Source organism: Perissodus microlepis, chromosome 7 (genome assembly GCF_051167445.1).
Source record: "Perissodus microlepis isolate ML-2025 ecotype Zambia chromosome 7, ASM5116744v1, whole genome shotgun sequence".
In the NCBI taxonomy this organism is placed as follows: domain Eukaryota; kingdom Metazoa; phylum Chordata; class Actinopteri; order Cichliformes; family Cichlidae; genus Perissodus; species Perissodus microlepis.
In genome coordinates, this window is record NC_140467.1 from 19450060 (window position 1) to 19469035 (window position 18976).

General features: G+C 44.3%; 1 protein-coding gene across 1 annotated transcript in view; it reads right to left on the reverse strand.

Annotated features, from left to right (window-relative positions):
• The window catches only part of syt12 (synaptotagmin XII), a 35210-nt gene continuing 16234 nt past the window's right edge, over positions 1–18976 (reverse strand). The window contains exons 5-8 of the mRNA XM_084934020.1: positions 5955–6170; positions 4475–4595; positions 3883–4016; positions 1–1752 (exon numbers count right to left, since the gene is read on the reverse strand). Coding sequence (XP_084790146.1) covers positions 1579–1752; positions 3883–4016; positions 4475–4595; positions 5955–6170 — 645 coding nt within the window. The 3' untranslated portion in view covers positions 1–1578. The remainder of the gene's footprint in view (positions 1753–3882; positions 4017–4474; positions 4596–5954; positions 6171–18976) is intronic.

Below are 18976 nucleotides of genomic sequence, written 5' to 3' on the forward strand. Positions count from 1 at the left end.
TAACTGTTGAATCACTTTTTATTTCAAACGGCATTCACACAATACATTTTATTAATGAGGCACATTCACATCAAATGCTAAATAACTTCATGCATGGCTGAATGTTAGTTACAACTTCATCAAACTGAATGCCAATGTTGACTGTAAATGAAAATATTGCTTCATTATTTGGCACAGTAGGAAACTTTTGCCCATTACATGACCACAGGTGTGTTCAAAGTGAGGTTATAAATCATAATTTGACCTAAAACGTGTCTGAAAAAAGAAAGAAATCCAAAAGATTGTTAGCGGCTATGTCACATGATAATTCACATTCAGAAGCACTGTTGCACAATGTTGTAGAGAATGTCTGAGACTGATCAAAAGCCATCTTGACATCCTGACCTTCACGAGGTTCTTGTCACGCTGTCTTCATTTGAATGTTTCGGCATTATTTCCACTTAACACCCAGCCCCACCCACCACCACCACCTGCTTTTGGCCAGGGATGTTTCTGGGCAGTTTTAACAACAACAGCTACAATGAATGTAACAAGTGGCCAGTGAAAACCACGCAGGATATCAAGATGTTTCCTCTAATGTAAAAGAAACTTTAAACCCATTTCAGGGGGTTAGTACACTCCACATCAAAGGTTAAATTCCCAGAGGTGTTTTAATAACAATAATTCATCAATCACCAATGACATGGGTGTTTAATATAGAGTTGTACAAATGGTGTTCAGCATTTTATTAGTAGTCATAATATGAAAAACATGTCTTTTACACCCAGAAGAGAAAAAGTTTAAATGAAAACAATGTTATACTGCAGTATTTACACCTCCTAATATGCTTATACAACTAGTATTGCGTTAATCGTGGTAAAAGTAGAACAACATAGCATGATATTTATATGCTGATTACCTCTGATTTTACCACCCTGTAACCACTGCTACAAATTACAGTTATTTCACCTGGATAAGAGTACCTGGATTTAAGCATGATTAATACAGAACATACCAAAACCGCTAATGTTAATCAACCACACTATTAACAAATATAAGATAATCAAATCCAAGAGCGCTAACCCATCTCAATTCTAGAACCGATTCAATTAAGAAGGTACAATCAGTGAATGATGGGAAAAGACAAATGGGTCCTTTTCCTGAAAGAGAAACAAGTTCACCTCTCATCCAGTAGCTCATTCTCCAAACATTTACAATCGGCTTCTACCAGCGCACGCACCATGCAGAGGGAGGGAGTGCATCTGCCAAGGCCGGGCTCCTTTTCAAATTTGAAAATAAAACATTTGATCACGACTTTTAAGGCAGCAATATATACATCCACATACTCGAGTCCTCTCACTGGAGGAGAGTCGGATTTCAGACCAATTCCCTTTCGAGGTGAGAGAATGAAGACAAAATAATGAAAGTGAGAGGTGACTAAACTCATTTATAATATACACAACCCAGGGTGATAATGTCTCTGTTACAGAGACATATAACTTATGCAATGTAAAAATGGCAACAAACAAAGGGAGAGTTCAAAGGAATTTGAAGAAGTGAGTGTTGTACTCGAATCGGGTCAGGTATGTTCTGAGGTGACTAGATCCTGCGCAGAGGGTGCCACATGGACACAGGCTTCCTCAGAGTTGCCAGCATCTGGTTCCAGTGAGTGATTCCCATCCCGCTGGCCTCAGGGCCGATGATCACATGACCAAGGTTCTCACCCCGGCCATCGTCTGTGGCCTCTGCCACCGTCACCCTCAGAGAGAGCTCCTGCAGAGCACAAACGTGGTTACATAACCTTCTCTCTAAGCAGGATTCAGCTGGGTTTTTTTTCTTCATCTAAATCTTTATGGAATTAGTTAAATACATGTGTCACAACAACAATTTTGACCATATCTCGATACGCTTTTGCACTTTTTCTAACAGATTATTTTTGTGGGGGTTGAATGATCCATGCATTTTAAAGGCATAGTTTCCACTACAGGATTTCAATTATGTCACCATCATATATATAGACCATTTAACAATGTACCTTTCAGTTTGTTGGTTATTCCAGCACTTGAGAACCAACGACTGAAAGATTTAAAGAACCACACCAACATACAGTAATGTGCAAAAGTCTAAAGCCACCCTTCATGGTTTTATTGTTTGCTAGTAAAATTGGAAATGGATGCAAAGATTTATTAAAACTAGTGCTGTCAGCGTTAATCTTGTTAAAATGACGTTAACGGCATAACCGCAATAACGGCATAACCGCAATAACGCTGCAGATCCCCGTTAGCGAGTTAGCGCCGATCGCCCCGTGCGTAGGGCTGCACGGCATCAACGCGTTATGGCGTTATGACAGCGCTAATTAAAACATATACAAACAACAATATTTGGTATGACAACCTTTATTCTTCAAAACATTCTGAACACTCTAAGGCAAGCTTTCCTTTAATTTAAGGAGTCTTCAGGTGTTGGAGTCTGCTTAGGATCACTGCCAATCAGACGCTTCAATAAATGGTCAGCTGGGATAACTATATTTACTCAGGGTTTTTTTGATGTGATGTTCTTCTGCTTCCCTGGCCCTAGTCAAACCTTAAATACTGATCTGTATGGGTAGGTTTACGGTACACATCAACTTTTAAATGCCCACCATTAGCGATAGAAATCTCACAGTCTAAGAAGGCTAACCTGCCACTTTTCATTTGCTCCCTGGTGAATTTGATGTGTTGGTCCACCAAGGAAATGTGAATTGTGGTACATCCTGAGATTACATTTTCACCCAGGTGTCATCCACATACCTGAATAGGTGGAATTAAGACACAGTTCCAAAAGCAAACACACTTGGTGGGTGCTGAAAGTGGTGCTGTTGCTGAGGTTGGGGTCATCCTGTAATCTCTTATGAACTACCTCTAATGCTTCAGTGACTTGAACACAAGTGATGCTAGTGCCTTCCTCTCCTCCACGCTGATGTTGGATGCTGGGGTATTTGCATTGCTGAGACAGGCCGAAACCTTCGTCTGTAGTTGCCCTGCTGCTACGTCTGCAATTTTGTTGTTTCAATTTGCTGTTTCTGTGGCTGCGATCAGTTCCACTTGCTGGATTTGTCTCTGCGTCAACCCTTTTGAAGCGCAACCCTTTTGAAAGGATATTTTTCTCTGCTTGGGTGAGTTGTCTGTCAGGCAGATTTTTAACCCACTTGTCCACATGCCCGGTGTGGCATCCTTTTCTCTTCTGGCCGCTGAGGACACTCTCCGTATTTTGCTGTGGTTTCCCATGCACAACAAGTAAGTCAAACTTCCTTTGTTGCCTGGTCTTAGACTTCTCATACTGTACGAATGAGCCTTCTCAGTGAATTTAAACACGTTTTTAAGAGTATTCTCATCTAGAATCATTGTAAGGTTGGGGAAACCTGCAGTCAGCTGAGACTGAAGAAGTCACTTGGATGACTGATGAAACGTTTCTCCCTCTGAAAACACTATTTCCTGATGAACAGAATTAGCTTTTGGGATTTACTAACGTGAATGATTGAGCATGCATCAAGATAAGTCAACATCGTAGCCATCGGCCTCAAGTTAGCATGCTAATATTTCCCTTGTGAGTGTGTTAGTAAGCTAATAATAATGGCCTTTCTAGACTTGCTACCACCTTTGCATATACATATTAACTTTTGCTTTATTTTATTTGTATACTTATAATTTATTGCACATTTACTTGAAAGCCCTTATCACTTTTACAAGAGGGCACATACAGGATCATAAAACACAGATTGAGATAGATAATAGTGTAACGCCAAAAAGAAGTCTAAGTCCTGCAAAACTTGTGGGGCTTTTTTTATTTTCCCTCCTAGTAATTTATGTTTCCTATTAGCATTTTCTTATTCTGGAAAAGAATAAATCATGGTCTGAAACATACCTGCAGAACGATCGACGGCACAGAGAAGATCATGGCTTCATTGAAAATGGGGTTTGTGTCATCCCTCTTGGTGGAAGTCTTCTTCTTACTGATTTTCCTGCCATCTTGCAGCAGATAGACTTTGACAAATGGATCTGATGAAGGAGAAGGAGTGAAGGTAGAGTGAATAGTTTGTAGAACATCCACTAAATTCCTCATTGGAGACTAATCAGGTAGACTCACAGCTCTGTACACAGAATTAGCTCTGGAGGCGGTGTTTCAGTGTGGTTCGCTGTCTCAGGCAGTGTGACCATTATCAGTTGACACACTATTTAAAGAAATTCCATAAAGTTTCTGGGCTGCCTTTCCTCATAACAGCCATCCCTCAAGATTTTCTTCATTTAAAGCAATGCATTATCAGGGACTATAACATCTAGTCCTTTTACTGAATAAAAATAGACAGGCTGCTGTTATTAAATCAATAAGCATTTTGTTCATTCGCAAGATGCACTGCACAGCTGACACGAAAAAAAAAACGCCCATGCACACATTTCAGGTTAACTTCTAATGATGGAAAGGAAACACAACCCTGCAGACAAAAAGCATCCCTGACCTGCGGTGTTCTTGCCATTGGTCCACACCAGGTTCTTGCACTTAGCCACAACCACAGTGAGACGCTCTGCTGTTGGCAAATAGCTGAGAGACAACAAGATCTCCCCGACTGCATCCACTGCCTGTGGGGTCAAACCAGAGCATGGCAGCCATTAAATACAACATCATACATTTCCAGTCAAGGCGATGCGCCGACAGAATGACTGTAACGTGTTGACTGGAGTATGGCGAATCAGAACTCCTACTACTGTGGATTTTATTTAATTTTAAGGAGCTACACAGAATCTTTAAATTCATTTCTAGTTCAATTAAGAATATATGAAAATGAAAGTCTAAATTACTAAAATTATATATTTATTGCATAGTGTTAGTGCATAATGTATAGAGTTTTGAAACATTTAATTTTTAATTCATCATTTTGTCAAAATGAGTAAATCACGTTTAACAGTCAGTCATGCGTTTATTCCTTCTAAGCTGAACTATTGTAATTTCTTTGTAATCGGATTGTTGTAAAGGTTTCCTGAATACCTTTCGTTTGATCCAAAACACCCCGAGATAGTGCTGACTAGAAAGAGAGATCATATTTCTCTCATGCTGACTTCTCTCTGTTGGCTGAATTGAATTTAAAATCTTTCTCCTCAAATAAAAAGCATTAAATAATCAACCGGAGCCCCTCCCTGAACCTGGTTCTGCTGCATGCCTCTTCCTTTAAAGGGGAGTTTGTCGTTCCCCCAGTCGCCAAGTGCTTGCTCATAGCAGATCATCGCATAGTTGGGATTTTCTATCAAATATTGTAGGGTCTTTATCTTGCAATGCGAAGCTACTGGAGGTGACTGCTGTTATGAATAGTTTTATAAATAAAACAGAAATGAAGTGTACTCAACTGAATATTAATTATTCATAATTAAATATCTTTAATATATGTGATTATTGCAGCGCCTCACTCCAGGCTCTGTGGATACTGTTCATCGTTTTTTTCCACAGCATGAGGCTTCTCTGATCATCTCACTGAGGACACAGTTTTGCTGAGAATAAATTATATAATATATGTGCTTTACATCACATTTGTTTTTAAATGTTATTGAAAAATATTACACATGTTGAATTCTAAATAAAAAAAATAACGCTGTTAGATTTAGTTTTAGACAAGATTTGATCCAGTGATGAGGTAACAATGATTCTCCCATCCCGTTAAACTGTCGCCACTTAACCTATCATGGTAAATTATATCTATTAGTTTTATGTTGATATTGTCACATAGTTTTCACAATAGAATAAAAAAAAAATCTGTACGCTTCTTCCATTTAGGAAGCACCCTCACTGACCTGACCTTGATTCTGTTTGGATCTGACATGTAGTTTTGTTAAATGTCCAGCAGATGGTGTCAGACACCGCTGTGCTTCCTGAAACGTTGCAAGGACAGAACTTAGATGTTCCAGTTCCAGCATTATTTTTCTGTCTCTCTCTCTGTATCAACACACCTTATTGACATCCTGAAGATAGAGCCAGGCGTTGAATGGTCTGATGGTCAGGTCCAAGTCTGACAGCTTGAGCTCTGCTACGCCTGCGCTGATATTTCTCTCGTCAGCATCGATACCAAAAGCTGCAAAGCGAAGACTGTACTCCTCCAGGCTGGAAGAATCCATGGGGATGGAGAAGCGCTCATCGAAGATCACGGTGAATGCATTTGTCTGGACCTGTAGGAGGCGGTGGACAATTTGCAGGATTGTATATTCCAATCTCAAAACACACAATGATGCAACAACAATGGAAAATAAACCAAACAGAATGTGCAACTGCACCATACTTCTCAGAGGAATGTGTAATATGTTTGACTAGTCTTAAATACCACTTTTGTAATCTACTTGAGCACTCAATGTGCTTTCTACATCTTCATGCCTCATTCAAACAAGCAGCTTTTTCTACACTAAGTGCTTTCTATCTAATATTCACGCTTGGATAGACACATCAGGGAGCAACTTGAAGTTCAGCATCTTGCCCAAGGATCTGATGACATGCAAACTGGAGCAGGCAGGAATCAAACCCCCAACCTTGCAATTGGTAGATGACATGCTCTACCACCTGAGCTACAGCTACCTGTAGTGTTGCTGTTAAAGAAGCTTACGTGATGAGAACACAAGGTCTGTTTTTTGTTGATATACCAGAAAGAAATGCTACAAAACCACTATTTATTTCCTTTTCTTGTCATCCAGAGCACATTTTAATGTGGAAAACAGCCTCTGACAAGCAAACCACACCATGACTACTTAAGATCAAAGACAGAGGCTGCCAGAGCTACAGTTGTAATGGTAATTTCAAGTCATCAGGCCTTGAGGGGATGTGTGGAAACCGATGCGGTCAGAAGTTACCAGGCAACTAGTAACATAGCAGATTTAATAATAGCTAACCCCAACTCTCTCACACACACACACACACACACACACACACACACACACACACACACACACACACACACACCAGTGTTTGTTCTCGAAGTATGAGATCCAGCATGAATATTTTTGCTAAATGTGTCTGAAATAAAAACACTGCAGCTTTCTCACAAACACATCGTAACCGAGATCGCGAGGTCACCTGGGGTTTCCAGTGATGAACAGCAAAACGACAACGCGCTGCGGCGTGGAGGACATGTGAATTTAGAGCAGAGCAAATGGTCTACAAATCAGCTTGTGCGGCTTGACCTTGGATTGTGCTTCATATCAACCAACTGAATAGCATCATAACTGCTCAGCACCTGCGGGATCCAGAGAAAAAAGTAGCAACATACAACATACAAAGCATCTTGAGCAGCCTTCCACCACCGTGTGAGACTGCCTGCTTGCAGTATTAGCTTTATCACTTTTGGGGGCTTACAATGGAGATGTAAGCCCCCAATAAAAAGAGAGAAAGAAAGAGAGGCGTGTGTGCACGTTGTTACATGCAACACGACAGGCAAGAAGAACTGACAGCAAATAAATGAGAGGAAAAGAGGGAGAAAACGGGGGATTTGGGTGGGTGGGTGCTTGGAGGTTTTGACAGAAGGCAAAACAAAAGTAGTAACAGCATAGAGAGGCACTGGAGAAGAAAAAAAAGCAAAAGGAAGCATAGATGCAAGGGGTGGGGGGAGGCCTGCGTGGCCATTGGAGCGAGTAAAGCTGATGTCAGCATTTCCTTTGGTCTTCCCTTGACATTAAAGAGGGAGACACTAAAGCTGCTGCAATCGGCGGCTGCTCCCGTTATGATCACCGTCAGATCAAACCCCTCCGAACGGCACGGCAACTAAAACTGGGGCACCGACGAGTCCCCGCGGCATCCCGTGTAAGCCTGCACAAAACCACAGCCCCACAATGGAGCGATGACTCACAGCAAGGAAGAAATGTGTGAATATTCTGGCAGCGTTAGTGCCAAGAGCAGAAGGCGAGCGCCAGGTGTAGCAGATGGCGGGAACGACGCCTTGTTTCTTCTCTTGTCAGAACAGTTGCTTCTTACTAAGAGCGTGATGAAATTGTTCTAGTGGTGAATTTAAAGGAAAGCTAAAAATGAAGTAGATTATCAGCAAGCAAATGCACCACAAAAGCTATAATGGAATGCAGTACAAGTAAATGTTTTGTTAATGCTCTTAATGAAGCAAGTGAGCAGCTGAAATGATTTAACTTGATTTACTCAGACTGTTTTGGGTTAAGATCTAGTGACTGTGGAGGCTATTTGACTACAGCAGGCTCACTGTCATGTTCTACAAACCAATTTGAGATGATTCTTTGTAACACAGCACATTATCTTTATGAAAGCAGCTATCATATGATGTTTGAACTGCGACTGCGGTGTTTAAATTTTATTGATAATATTAATAATATTGATTATATTTGTTCTAAGGACATTTTTATTTCTGACCATTATTGTGTCTTTTTTAATATGTCTTTTTATGAGCCTATGTCTCCTGTTCATCGGACAGTTATTTCCCGCACCTTAAACTCCTCCTCAGCACAGAAGTTCTCTGATGCTTTTAATTTAACATTATCCCCACAAAACGATGTTGATTTTTCTATAGATCTATTCAATTATCATTGTCTTTCGATCTTAGATGAAATCTGTCCGATTAAAATGAGACCTGTGCCTGTTTCCAAGTCTGTACCCTGGTTAAATGACAACATTCGTCTTATAAAACGTAATTGTCGTAAAGCTGAGCGGTTATGGAGGAAAACCCACTTAAATGTTCATCTCCTTTATTTAAAGGATCTTTTAGCCTCCTTTAACAATGCTATTAGAGTTGCGAGGGCTGCTTACTTTTCTCAGTTGGTTGCAAAGAGCAGAGGTAATCCTAAAGTTTTATTTGATACTATTACTAATATTATTACTCCTGCTCCACCTGCTGCCATTATTTCTTCTGTTGAAGATTGTGAAACTTTTCTTGCTTTCTTTTTAGAAAAAATTAACAACATAAGGAAAAACTTGTCTTTTTCAGCGTCTGCGCTGTCAGTTCCCACTCCAGCTCGGCCTGTTGTTTTAGAAGGTTTTTCACCTGTTTCACTACCAGAGCTGGGAAAAATAGTTAGTGCAACAAAATTATCCTCTTGCTCTCTTGATTTCTTACCTGCATCATTATTCAAAAATGTCTTTTACTCTACTGGTCCCTGTATTCTTACTATAATTAATACCTCCTTGGCCTCGGGCATAGTCCCTGCCTTTTTTAAAACTGCTGTTATACATCCCTTGTTAAGAAAGCCTATGCTGGACCCATCTCTCACTAGCAATTATAGACCGATCTCAAAAATTCCGTTAATTGCTAAGATTCTAGAGAAGATCGTGGCTAAGCAGCTTACAGCAGTTTTAGATAAATATAGTATTTTCGACAAATTTCAATCTGGCTTTCGTAAAGTTCATTCCACTGAAACAGCCCTTCTTAGAGTTTCTAATGACATTTTGTTACAAAGTGATGCAGGTAAATGTTCTGTTCTCTTAATGTTGGATCTTACGTCGGCCTTTGATACTGTTGACCACCATATTTTACTTAACAGGCTGAAATACTGGGTTGGTGTCTCTGGGACTGCATTGAAATGGTTCTCCTCTTATCTCTCTGAACGATATTCTTCTGTGGCAGTTTCTAAGTATAGGTCATCTTCTGTGTCCTTGTCTTTTGGTGTGCCACAAGGCTCTGTGCTGGGGCCTTTATTATTTCTAGTTTATTTACTCCCTCTCCAGCACATTTTGAGCCCTTTTGAGGATATTTGTTACCATTGTTATGCGGACGATATCCAACTCTATATATCTTTTAAACCGGAAGAGGCTTCTAAGCTGCGGCTTTTAAATGTGTGCTTGGAAACCATTAAAGGCTGGATGGCTGAAAACTTCCTCCAACTAAATGAAAATAAAACCGAAGTCCTCTTATGTGCCCCAGATAGACATATACCCAGTATAATAAATGCTCTTGGTCCTTTTTCAATGTTTGTAAAACCATCTGTCAGGAACTTAGGGATTATCCTTGATCCTGCTCTTACGTTAGATAGTCATGTTAAATCTCTTGTTCGGTCTTGCTTTTATCATTTAAGAAATATTTCTAAATTGAGCTCTATAATATCCTATACCGAACTGGAGATTGTTATTCATGCTTTTATCTCATCACGACTGGACTATTGCAATTCCCTGTTTACTTGTTTAAACAAAGGTTCTTTGGAGCGTCTGCAGATCGTTCAGAATGCTGCAGCAAGACTTTTGACGAAAGCTTCTAAATTTTCACATATAACACCGTTGCTTATGCAGTTACATTGGCTTCCTGTCGAATTTAGAGTCCATTTTAAGATTTTGGTTTTAACTTTTAAGGCTCTTCAACAACAAGCACCACCATATATTATTGAACTTTTACAGCCCTATGCCCCTAGTAGGTCTCTGAGGTCGAGTAGTCAGGGCCTACTTGTCACTCAGTATATGAGACTGAAAACTAGGGGTGATAGAGCTTTTGCTACTGTGGCCGCCAGACTGTGGAATTCCCTTCCTCAGGACTTACGATCCGCTGATTCATTGATTACTTTTAAAAAACAGCTAAAAACACATCTTTTTAAAATTGCTTTTTGCTAACTTTGTTTGTATCTTGTTTGTTTTTGTTTTTTTCTTTTTATAATCTGTTATATCTTGTGAAGCACTTTGTGATTTCTATCTAGAAATGTGCTATATAAATAAAATTTTACTTACTTACTTACTTTAGATTATGCTCAGTTGGTACTAAGAAGCCCAAAGTATGCCATATCATCAAACCACCAACAACAGCCTGAAACACTGATACAAGATAGGACGGGTTCATGCTTTCCTCTTGTTTATGCTGACTTCTGACTTGCAGCAGCAATCGAGGCAACGTTTTGCTAACCCTCTGTTGTCTAATTTGTCTGTGAATGTGCCAACTGTAACCTCAGTTTTCTGTTCTTAGCTGGCAGGATTTGCACCTGGTCTGGTCTTCTGCTTCTGTAGCCCATCTGCTTCAAGGTTCAGCGTGTTGTCCATTCAGATGCTCTTCTGCATAACTTGGGTGTAGCGACTGGTTATTTGCATCACTGTTGGCTTTCTATCAGCTCAAAGCAGTCTGGCCATTCTCGTCTGACCTCTGACATCAACGAGCCATTTCCACCTAGACAACAGCTGCTCACAGGATATTTTCTCTTTTTCAGAACATCTGTAAAGCGTACAGATGGTTGTGCTGGGAAATGTCAGTAGATCAGCAGTTTCTAAAATACACAGACCAGCACTTCTGGGTCACAAGCATGCCACGTTTAGAGTCACTTGAATCACCGTTCTTCCCCATTCTGATGCTCAGTTTGAACTTCAGCGGGTCATCTTGTCTTGTCTAAATGCACTAATTGACTGATTAAACAATAGATGTTCAACTGTATCTAAACTGGCTGGTAAGTGTTCCACTCCAATAGAAGTCATTATGTACTCCATTAAATGACAAAATGAAAAGTTAATTGAGAAAAAAGAAAACACTGCAGAATGTGCCATCGCATTGTCTTGCTCATCAAATTACAGTGTCTTTAAAGCACTATTCTTCCGAGTGAGATAATTAATGTACTTTTATAATTGTTGGGGTTACTGCTCGTTGTAAGAAAGGCTTGCCCATTGGAGAAATTAAAGGCATCCTTGATCCAGTAAAAGATGTGAAATAACCCTCCTGCAGCTCTCGGGGGATTGTCCACTCAAGCAAATGAAATGGGCTCTTCTGACGGACAGGAAAGAACTGGCTTGTCGAGCTGCAGGATCGAGCATCTCCTCCTGAGGGACGTATCACTGTCTCTGTCTAAAATTCAGCCAGGTCTGAAATCCAGCCCAAACTGCCCTCACTGAGCAGGAAGGCTTTCAATGCCACGTTATTCCTCCACGAATTTATCAGAAGCAACTTTTATCTTAAGTTCAGTCATCTCAGCACTAAGTGCTAATTAGCCATCCGACTAGCTGTGCTTTCATGTTTCGTTTAGTTTCAGCCCTCCAGCATCACAAACCCGCTCTTTTAGCAGTCAAAAGCATGAATAAAAAAAGGCCCCCATCACATTTTTACACTTTATAGCAAGCTAACGAGGAACACCGCAGCTGTCATGATACATGTGTTCGCTACATTACATTAACACAGCTATGTATGATGCTTGCTTTCACGCTTTGATTAACTTGTTAATAAATAATGTTTTTATCTCAAATTTAAGGTTTGGCTGTTATTGTCCTTTTTTATATCTGTGAAACATTATATTACTTGTAATGGTCATTTTTAGCCATGGCAGCCGGTTTGTTCTAAGGATCTTCATCAACTTTGCCACCGTGTAAAATATCTCACCAGTGAGTCATGGTTTTACTTATATCATTCATCTGTGGGTCATCTGCCTCCTCTGCTGTAACTCTGTCATCACACAAGGTCCTCACATCTGTCCTGCCTCCCCACCTGCTGCATCACTTGATGTTCCACATCCCTGTTCCCACTCTGCTCATTAGTTCTTCAGTACTCCTGCTCCACCCTGAACAACTTGACAGATTTTCGCTTTGGAGCCTTTTTGCCTGTTTGTACTCTGCCTGCTTTTGGCCTTGCACAAAAACCTGAATTCTGTTTTTGTCTGCTTTATTTAGCTTTGTTTGCTTGCCTTGTTCCTTTGTAGGAAAACTCTTCTTGATTTTTCCAGATTTTCCTGACTTGCCTAATTTAAACTTGTTTTAAATTTTAGATGCTGAATTTTTGTGTCATGTGTTGCGGGAATTGCCGTCTTGTGTGTGACTGGGTGCAGTAAGGAGTGTATGTGATGTGTGTGAGCATGCGCGTGAAGAAAACGCGGGGAGCAAAAAAGGAAAAAGAGAGAGAGAGTGTGTCATGGGTAGAGAAGGCGACCGGGAGCAGCGTTCTAACGGGCTACAGCCTAGGCAGTGTGTTTTTCGAAGTGTGCAGTACTGTTATTAAAGCCTCATCTCTTCAGTACTCTCCGGTGCCTCGGCTGATTTCTGTCTGCCTCACTACTCCACAAAAGTGAAGGGAGTTAACCCCGAAGGAGGACAAACTTCGGCCCTGGAGGAAGCATCTCCCCTCGCGTCTCCCGACCACGGTCAGGGGACTGACGGCGAGGAATGGTTAACACTGGCGACCACGAAGGGACCCTCTCACGTTGTTAAAGGAGTGGTGAGCACTGAGAAAAACCGACAGGCTAAAGCGGCTAACGATAAAGCCGAGTGACCGTAATTACAAGTGTATTAGCCCGTAGCTAAGCTAACTCGCGATGGCTGCTGCTCGCCATTCACGTGAAAACTACGGACTCGAGACCAATTATTTCAACCCGTTCATGTCGCTGACCAGTGTCTCCGAGGGTGCCGCGAGCATTAGGGAAGCTAACAGAGACAGAGCTGTGACTAAATGTGAACATATGAACCCATTCCTGTGTGGCGAAAGTTGTGCTAACACACACGCTAATGGAGAGGGTGTATTCGCGCCGCCCGATGGTCCTGCCCAGCCGCAGTTTTCCCGCACGAATCCCTTCGTTGATGCTGAATGCCGCAGCTACGGCCGTGAGAGAAACACAGGCAGCAGCATGAACTATTATCCAGCTCCTACTCCCCAAATGAAAATCCACTATCCAGACTCAAACCCATTTTCCTCCGCTCACATGGACAGTTTTGTACACAGCACACCGGCTCAATTTAACGCAATGTTAAATACACCCATGCAATGTATGCCTTCCAGTAGCCTTAATGAAGCCATAAGCTATGGGCGAACCACTGCACAGCATAAACCCCGCTCCAAACCAGGCAAGACCCGCTGTGTGCCCCGTCAGCCCCCATCTGACAGTGAAGAGGACGGTGATCCTAGAGAGAGAGTCCCCACCCTACGTCCGGGCCAATATGACGGCACCACACCGTGGAAGGAATTTCTGCACAGGTTTGAGAGCTGCGCTGAAGCCAACTATTGGTCAGAAAAAACAATGACAACTCAGCTTAAATTCTGCCTAGTTGGAGCAGCAGGGGCCATTATCCACAGAAATCCCCGCTCATCCAAATGGGATTACCGCCGCCTGGTGGACGAACTGGAAACTGCATATGGCCCTTCTTCTGACCATGCAGCCGCTGTTGCTGTAGAACTGAGGCAGCGAGTGCGTAAACCTGGTGAGCCCCTGCATGTTTTCAGAGATGACATTTATGGGAAAGTGGCTGTTGCATATGGTGATAGAGCAGAGATTGAACAAGACTCTATAGCTGTTGAAGTTTTCACCAATGGGCTGGGTGATGCAGAAATAGTACAGAAGTTGCTAGAGAGGCACCCAGCCACACTTGCCTGTGCATACGAAATAGCTCACCGACACGAAACCACTAAAAGGGCTGCATCTTATGTAACCAGTGCCATGCAGCAAGGAGCCCGTAACGCAGCTGAACGCCGGCCCCGAGCTGCCGTCGTCAGAGAAAAAGACAAAGATGAGACTGTTGCTGAGCATGCACCTGCAGCTAGCCCCTCACCGAATCGTTTTGTCCCACACACACCCTCAACTACACCGAACAATCACCGAAACTTTAAAAGGAGTGGGGTTCGCTGCCATAACTGTCAAGGTTGGGGCCATGTCCAAAAGCAGTGCCCTTCCCCTCACAAAACCACCAAGGCCTTAACATTGAACAGTAGCCCTTGGGACAGCCCAAAACCCACCGTGCTCCACCTTAAGTGCCAAAGCCAAGAAATGAGTATCCCCATGCGCCTCTACGAAGTGGAGGTATGTGCTGTTTTGGACAGTGGGGCCCGGAGGAGCGTGCTGCCGCTGCCCTACTACAACTCCATCCACCCAGACGTGAGGCCACCACTACAGCCCTCAGTTGTTGAGACCTTGCTTGGTGTGGGACCTGGGGACGTGCCGGTGCTAGGTGAAGCCCAGATACCTGTCAATATCAACAATCGACAGGTGGATGTTGACTTCCTGGTGGCAGATATAGCAGGAAATGAGGTGCTGCTTGGGCATCCCTTCCTCACTCAAGCTGAAGCACGTCTTGATTTCGGCAAACGCCGCATCATTCTGTTCGGTGAAGAGGTGCTCTACTACCAAACCGAAGCCAGTACAAAGTCACACGCAGTGAGAATAGCTAGAACTGTGGTGGTGGAACCGGGGCAAGAGTATATGGTGAAAGGCAATGTGCATCCTGGTGCAGCAGCTCGAGGTGACATGATGCTTAGTCCCACCAAAGGTTTTGTTGAGAAGCATAAAGTACTTATCGCCAGAGTCCTAGTCAACACACAGCCTTCCAAAGCTGTCCCACTTTGCCTTTTTAACCTTGGCAATAAAGCAGTAACAATTAAGGACGGATCCATTGCCGGGCTCCTCCAGCCAGCTGAGGCCGTGGAACCCTCCATGGTCTCCCCAGCTGCAGACTCTCTGACCAGCCCTCCTGTGGTTCCTCTGCATCTGCAGGAGCTCTATGCCCAGAGCTCCACAGACCTCAATGACTATGAACAGCTCCAACTGAAACGCTTGCTTTGCACTTATGGACATGTGTTTTCTACAGGGCCTGCTGACCTGGGCCGAACCAGCCTTGTGCAGCATGACATCATAACCCGTCCTGGTGCCCCAGTCAAACAAAATCCACGAAGAATGGCAGGGGAAAAGCAGCAAAATGCTGATCAGCAGATCTACGACAGTCTACAGAGCGGTCTCGCCCAACGCAGCTGCAGCAGTTGGGCCTCGCCCATCGTTATGGTGCGTAAGAAAGATGGGACATACCGCCTCTGCATTGACTACAGGGCTCTCAACGACCGCACCATAACAGACGCCTACCCGCTGCCCCGCATCCAGGACACGCTGGACACACTCTCAACTGCCACATGGTTCAGCACATTAGACCTCGCATCAGGCTACTGGCAGGTTGAGCTGACGCCTAGAGCACGCAGGGCCGCCGCTTTCTGCACTAGGACAGGCCTCTTTGAGTGGAACGTCATGCCATTTGGACTATGCAATGCCCCGGCGACGTTCCAGCGGCTGATGGACCGCGTCCTGGCTGGCATGCAGTGGGAGACCTGCCTGGTCTACTTGGACGACATCATCGTGCTGGCTAAGGACGTGTCGGGGATGCTGCAACGGCTTGGCCAGGTATTTTATAGACTTCAACAAGCTAACTTGAAACTGAAACCTGGCAAATGCTGCCTCTTTCGCCGCGAAGTTGCTTATCTTGGCCATGTGGTATCCGAGCATGGTGTGGCTACCGACCCCAGCAAAGTTCAAAAAGTTCAGATGTGGCCCACACCTACGTCCATCCAGGAGGTCAGACGCTTCATCGGCCTGGCCTCATATTATCGCCGGTTCGTGAAAGATTTTGCCTCTATAGCCGAACCCCTGCACAACCTGACCAAGAAGAACGCACATTTTCAGTGGCATGCTGAGCACCAAGCAGCTTTCGACAAGCTGAAGTGTCGACTCACCTCTGCCCCTGTTCTTGGCTATCCACTTGACCATGGAGAAATGACACTAGACACTGATGCCAGCAACACTGGCATCGGCGCGGTGCTGTCACAGATGCAACAGGGCGTGGAACGTGTGCTGGCATATGGCAGTCGTAAGCTATCAAGAACTGAACAAAACTACTGCACCACACGACGTGAACTACTAGCCGTCGTGGATTTCACGTCCCATTTTCGCCAGTACCTCCTCGGACGGCCTTTCAAAGTGCGCACAGACCACAGCAGCCTGCGCTGGCTAACAAAAATGAAAGAGCCAGAAGGACAGTTAGCGCGATGGCTCGAGAAGCTTGCCGAGTACAACTTTGAGATCATCCACCGTCCAGGTCGAGTGCACACCAATGCTGATAGCCTCTCCAGAAGACCCTGTCGCCAGTCCTGTCCATGCAGAGTGCAGGACCCCCCCAAGCATCTCGGGGGGACCAGTCATCGGGCAGTCCAATGCGAGTTGGACTCTGACACCAGCTCCCTGTTGCTGAGTCCGGTGAGGGTGGAGGGACAACCGGCTACTACAGCGGTGTGTCTAGTGGGGGTAAGTCATAACACCACTACACCAGAAACAAAGACTTTAGACCAAACTGCTCTTACAAAGTCAGACATTTTATGTCAAAACACTCCTACCAACACAGACATCTCAGAACAGATAATTCACACTAGAACAGACATATCACACCAGAACATTTCCACTAATACACACACTGTAAAGCTGACTGAGAAAGTATATGTGGCTAAAATCCTTGATACTGCTTCTCTGTTTCACGGCTGGACCATGGGGGAGCTGAGCCAAGCCCAGGACGCTGATGCAGACATTGCACCCATACGCGCCTGGATGGAGGCCAGCAGTGAGCGCCCCCCATGGACTATTGTTTCACCATGCAGCCCAGCCACTAAGACATACTGGGCTCAATGGAAACGGCTCTACTTCAGAGATGGAGTTCTGGTCCGTCGCTTCTACTGCCTTGACGAGACCCAATTCTATCCCCAAATCGTACTGCCACGCAAGCTACAACCAGAAGTGATGGGCCAGATGCACGAAGGGCCAGTGGGTGGACATTTTGGTGTCGAGAGGACTGTGGCCAGACTACGAACCCGATTCTATTGGTATCACATGAGGGAAGACGTCGCTCTTTGGTGCCGTACTTGTACCAGCTGTGCATCCAGGGCCCGACCCCAGAAGACACCGCAAGCTCCGATGGGAACTGTCCGGGTAGGAGCCCCAATGGAGCGCGTTGCGCTGGACATTATGGGACCACTGAATGAGACGGAGCGCAGAAACCGATATGTGCTTGTGATACAAGACTATTTTACAAAGTGGACTGAAGCCTTTCCTATCCCAGATGAACGGGCTGCAACCGTTGCCGAGGTCGTTGCATCTGAGTGGGTGTGCCGCTACGGGATACCTCAAGCACTGCACAGTGACCAGGGACGCAATTTTGAATCTGATGTGTTCCAGGGGGTGTGCAGTTTGTTTGGCATAGACAAGACTCATACAACGCCATTCTGACCCCAGTCAGATGGCCAGGTTGAACGTTTCAATGCCACTCTCCAGAAGATCCTGGCCTCCACAGCAGAGCGTTGCCATTGGGACTGGGACCTGATGATCCCGTACGCTGTTATGGCCTACAGGGCGACCAAACACAGTGCTACAGGTTTCACCCCAAACTTCATGATGTTTGGCCGAGAACTGAGTGAGCCGGTGGACCTTATCGCAGGTCTACCTCCTGATCCAGACAACCAACCCTCAGCTCCAGAGTATGTGCAGCAAATGCGTGAGCGGCTGGAGCTGGCCCACCTCATCGCCAGGGAAGCCCTGGGTGAGTCAGTCAAGCGCGCAAAAAGGCAATATGACAAGAACTGTTGCCACACACAGTATAAGACTGGAGATCCTGTGTGGTATCTCATCAAAGGAACACGTCACATCAAGAACAAGGTCAGAAAGTTCCTCCCATCGTATGAAGGACCATTCTTTGTCCTGGGGCAATTGGATGACCTAGTTTATCGGATCCAGAAAAACCCAAGGTCTAAAGTGAAAGTTGTCCACCATGACCAGCTAAAGCATTATTGCTGCCGCGAACCACTGGACAATACCTGGGTCCTTGATCAAGCTCATCAGTGGTCACCTACAGAGGTCCCACCACCAGCTTTAGAGGATGACCCAGCAGACCGTGATCTGGGTCTGCACAGTCTGTTCTCTACTGCAACTGGCAATGGCCCCAGCTCCTCTCAGCCTTCCGTCTCAGTTGCAGCTGATCCCGCTCTGGTTGTGGTTGTCCCATCGTCCCCTTCCCATGTAGACCATGAGAATGGTGGGGGTGTGGTGGGTGAGCCAGACCACCTGGGCCAGCAGTTTCAGCGACCAACTCGTCGGCGCAGAGCTCCAGACCGGTATGGAGTGTGGATCACTTAGCTTGGTTTACCTACCATGGACAGTTCCAAGTAGGACTGAAGATTCAGTTCAAGTTTAAATCGTTTCAGCCTCCTACACTGTTAGCTACAATGGTTTAAGAGAGCTATATTTTTCATTGTTCCAGTGTTTACATTTAAAAAAAAAAAGTGAGTAAAGTA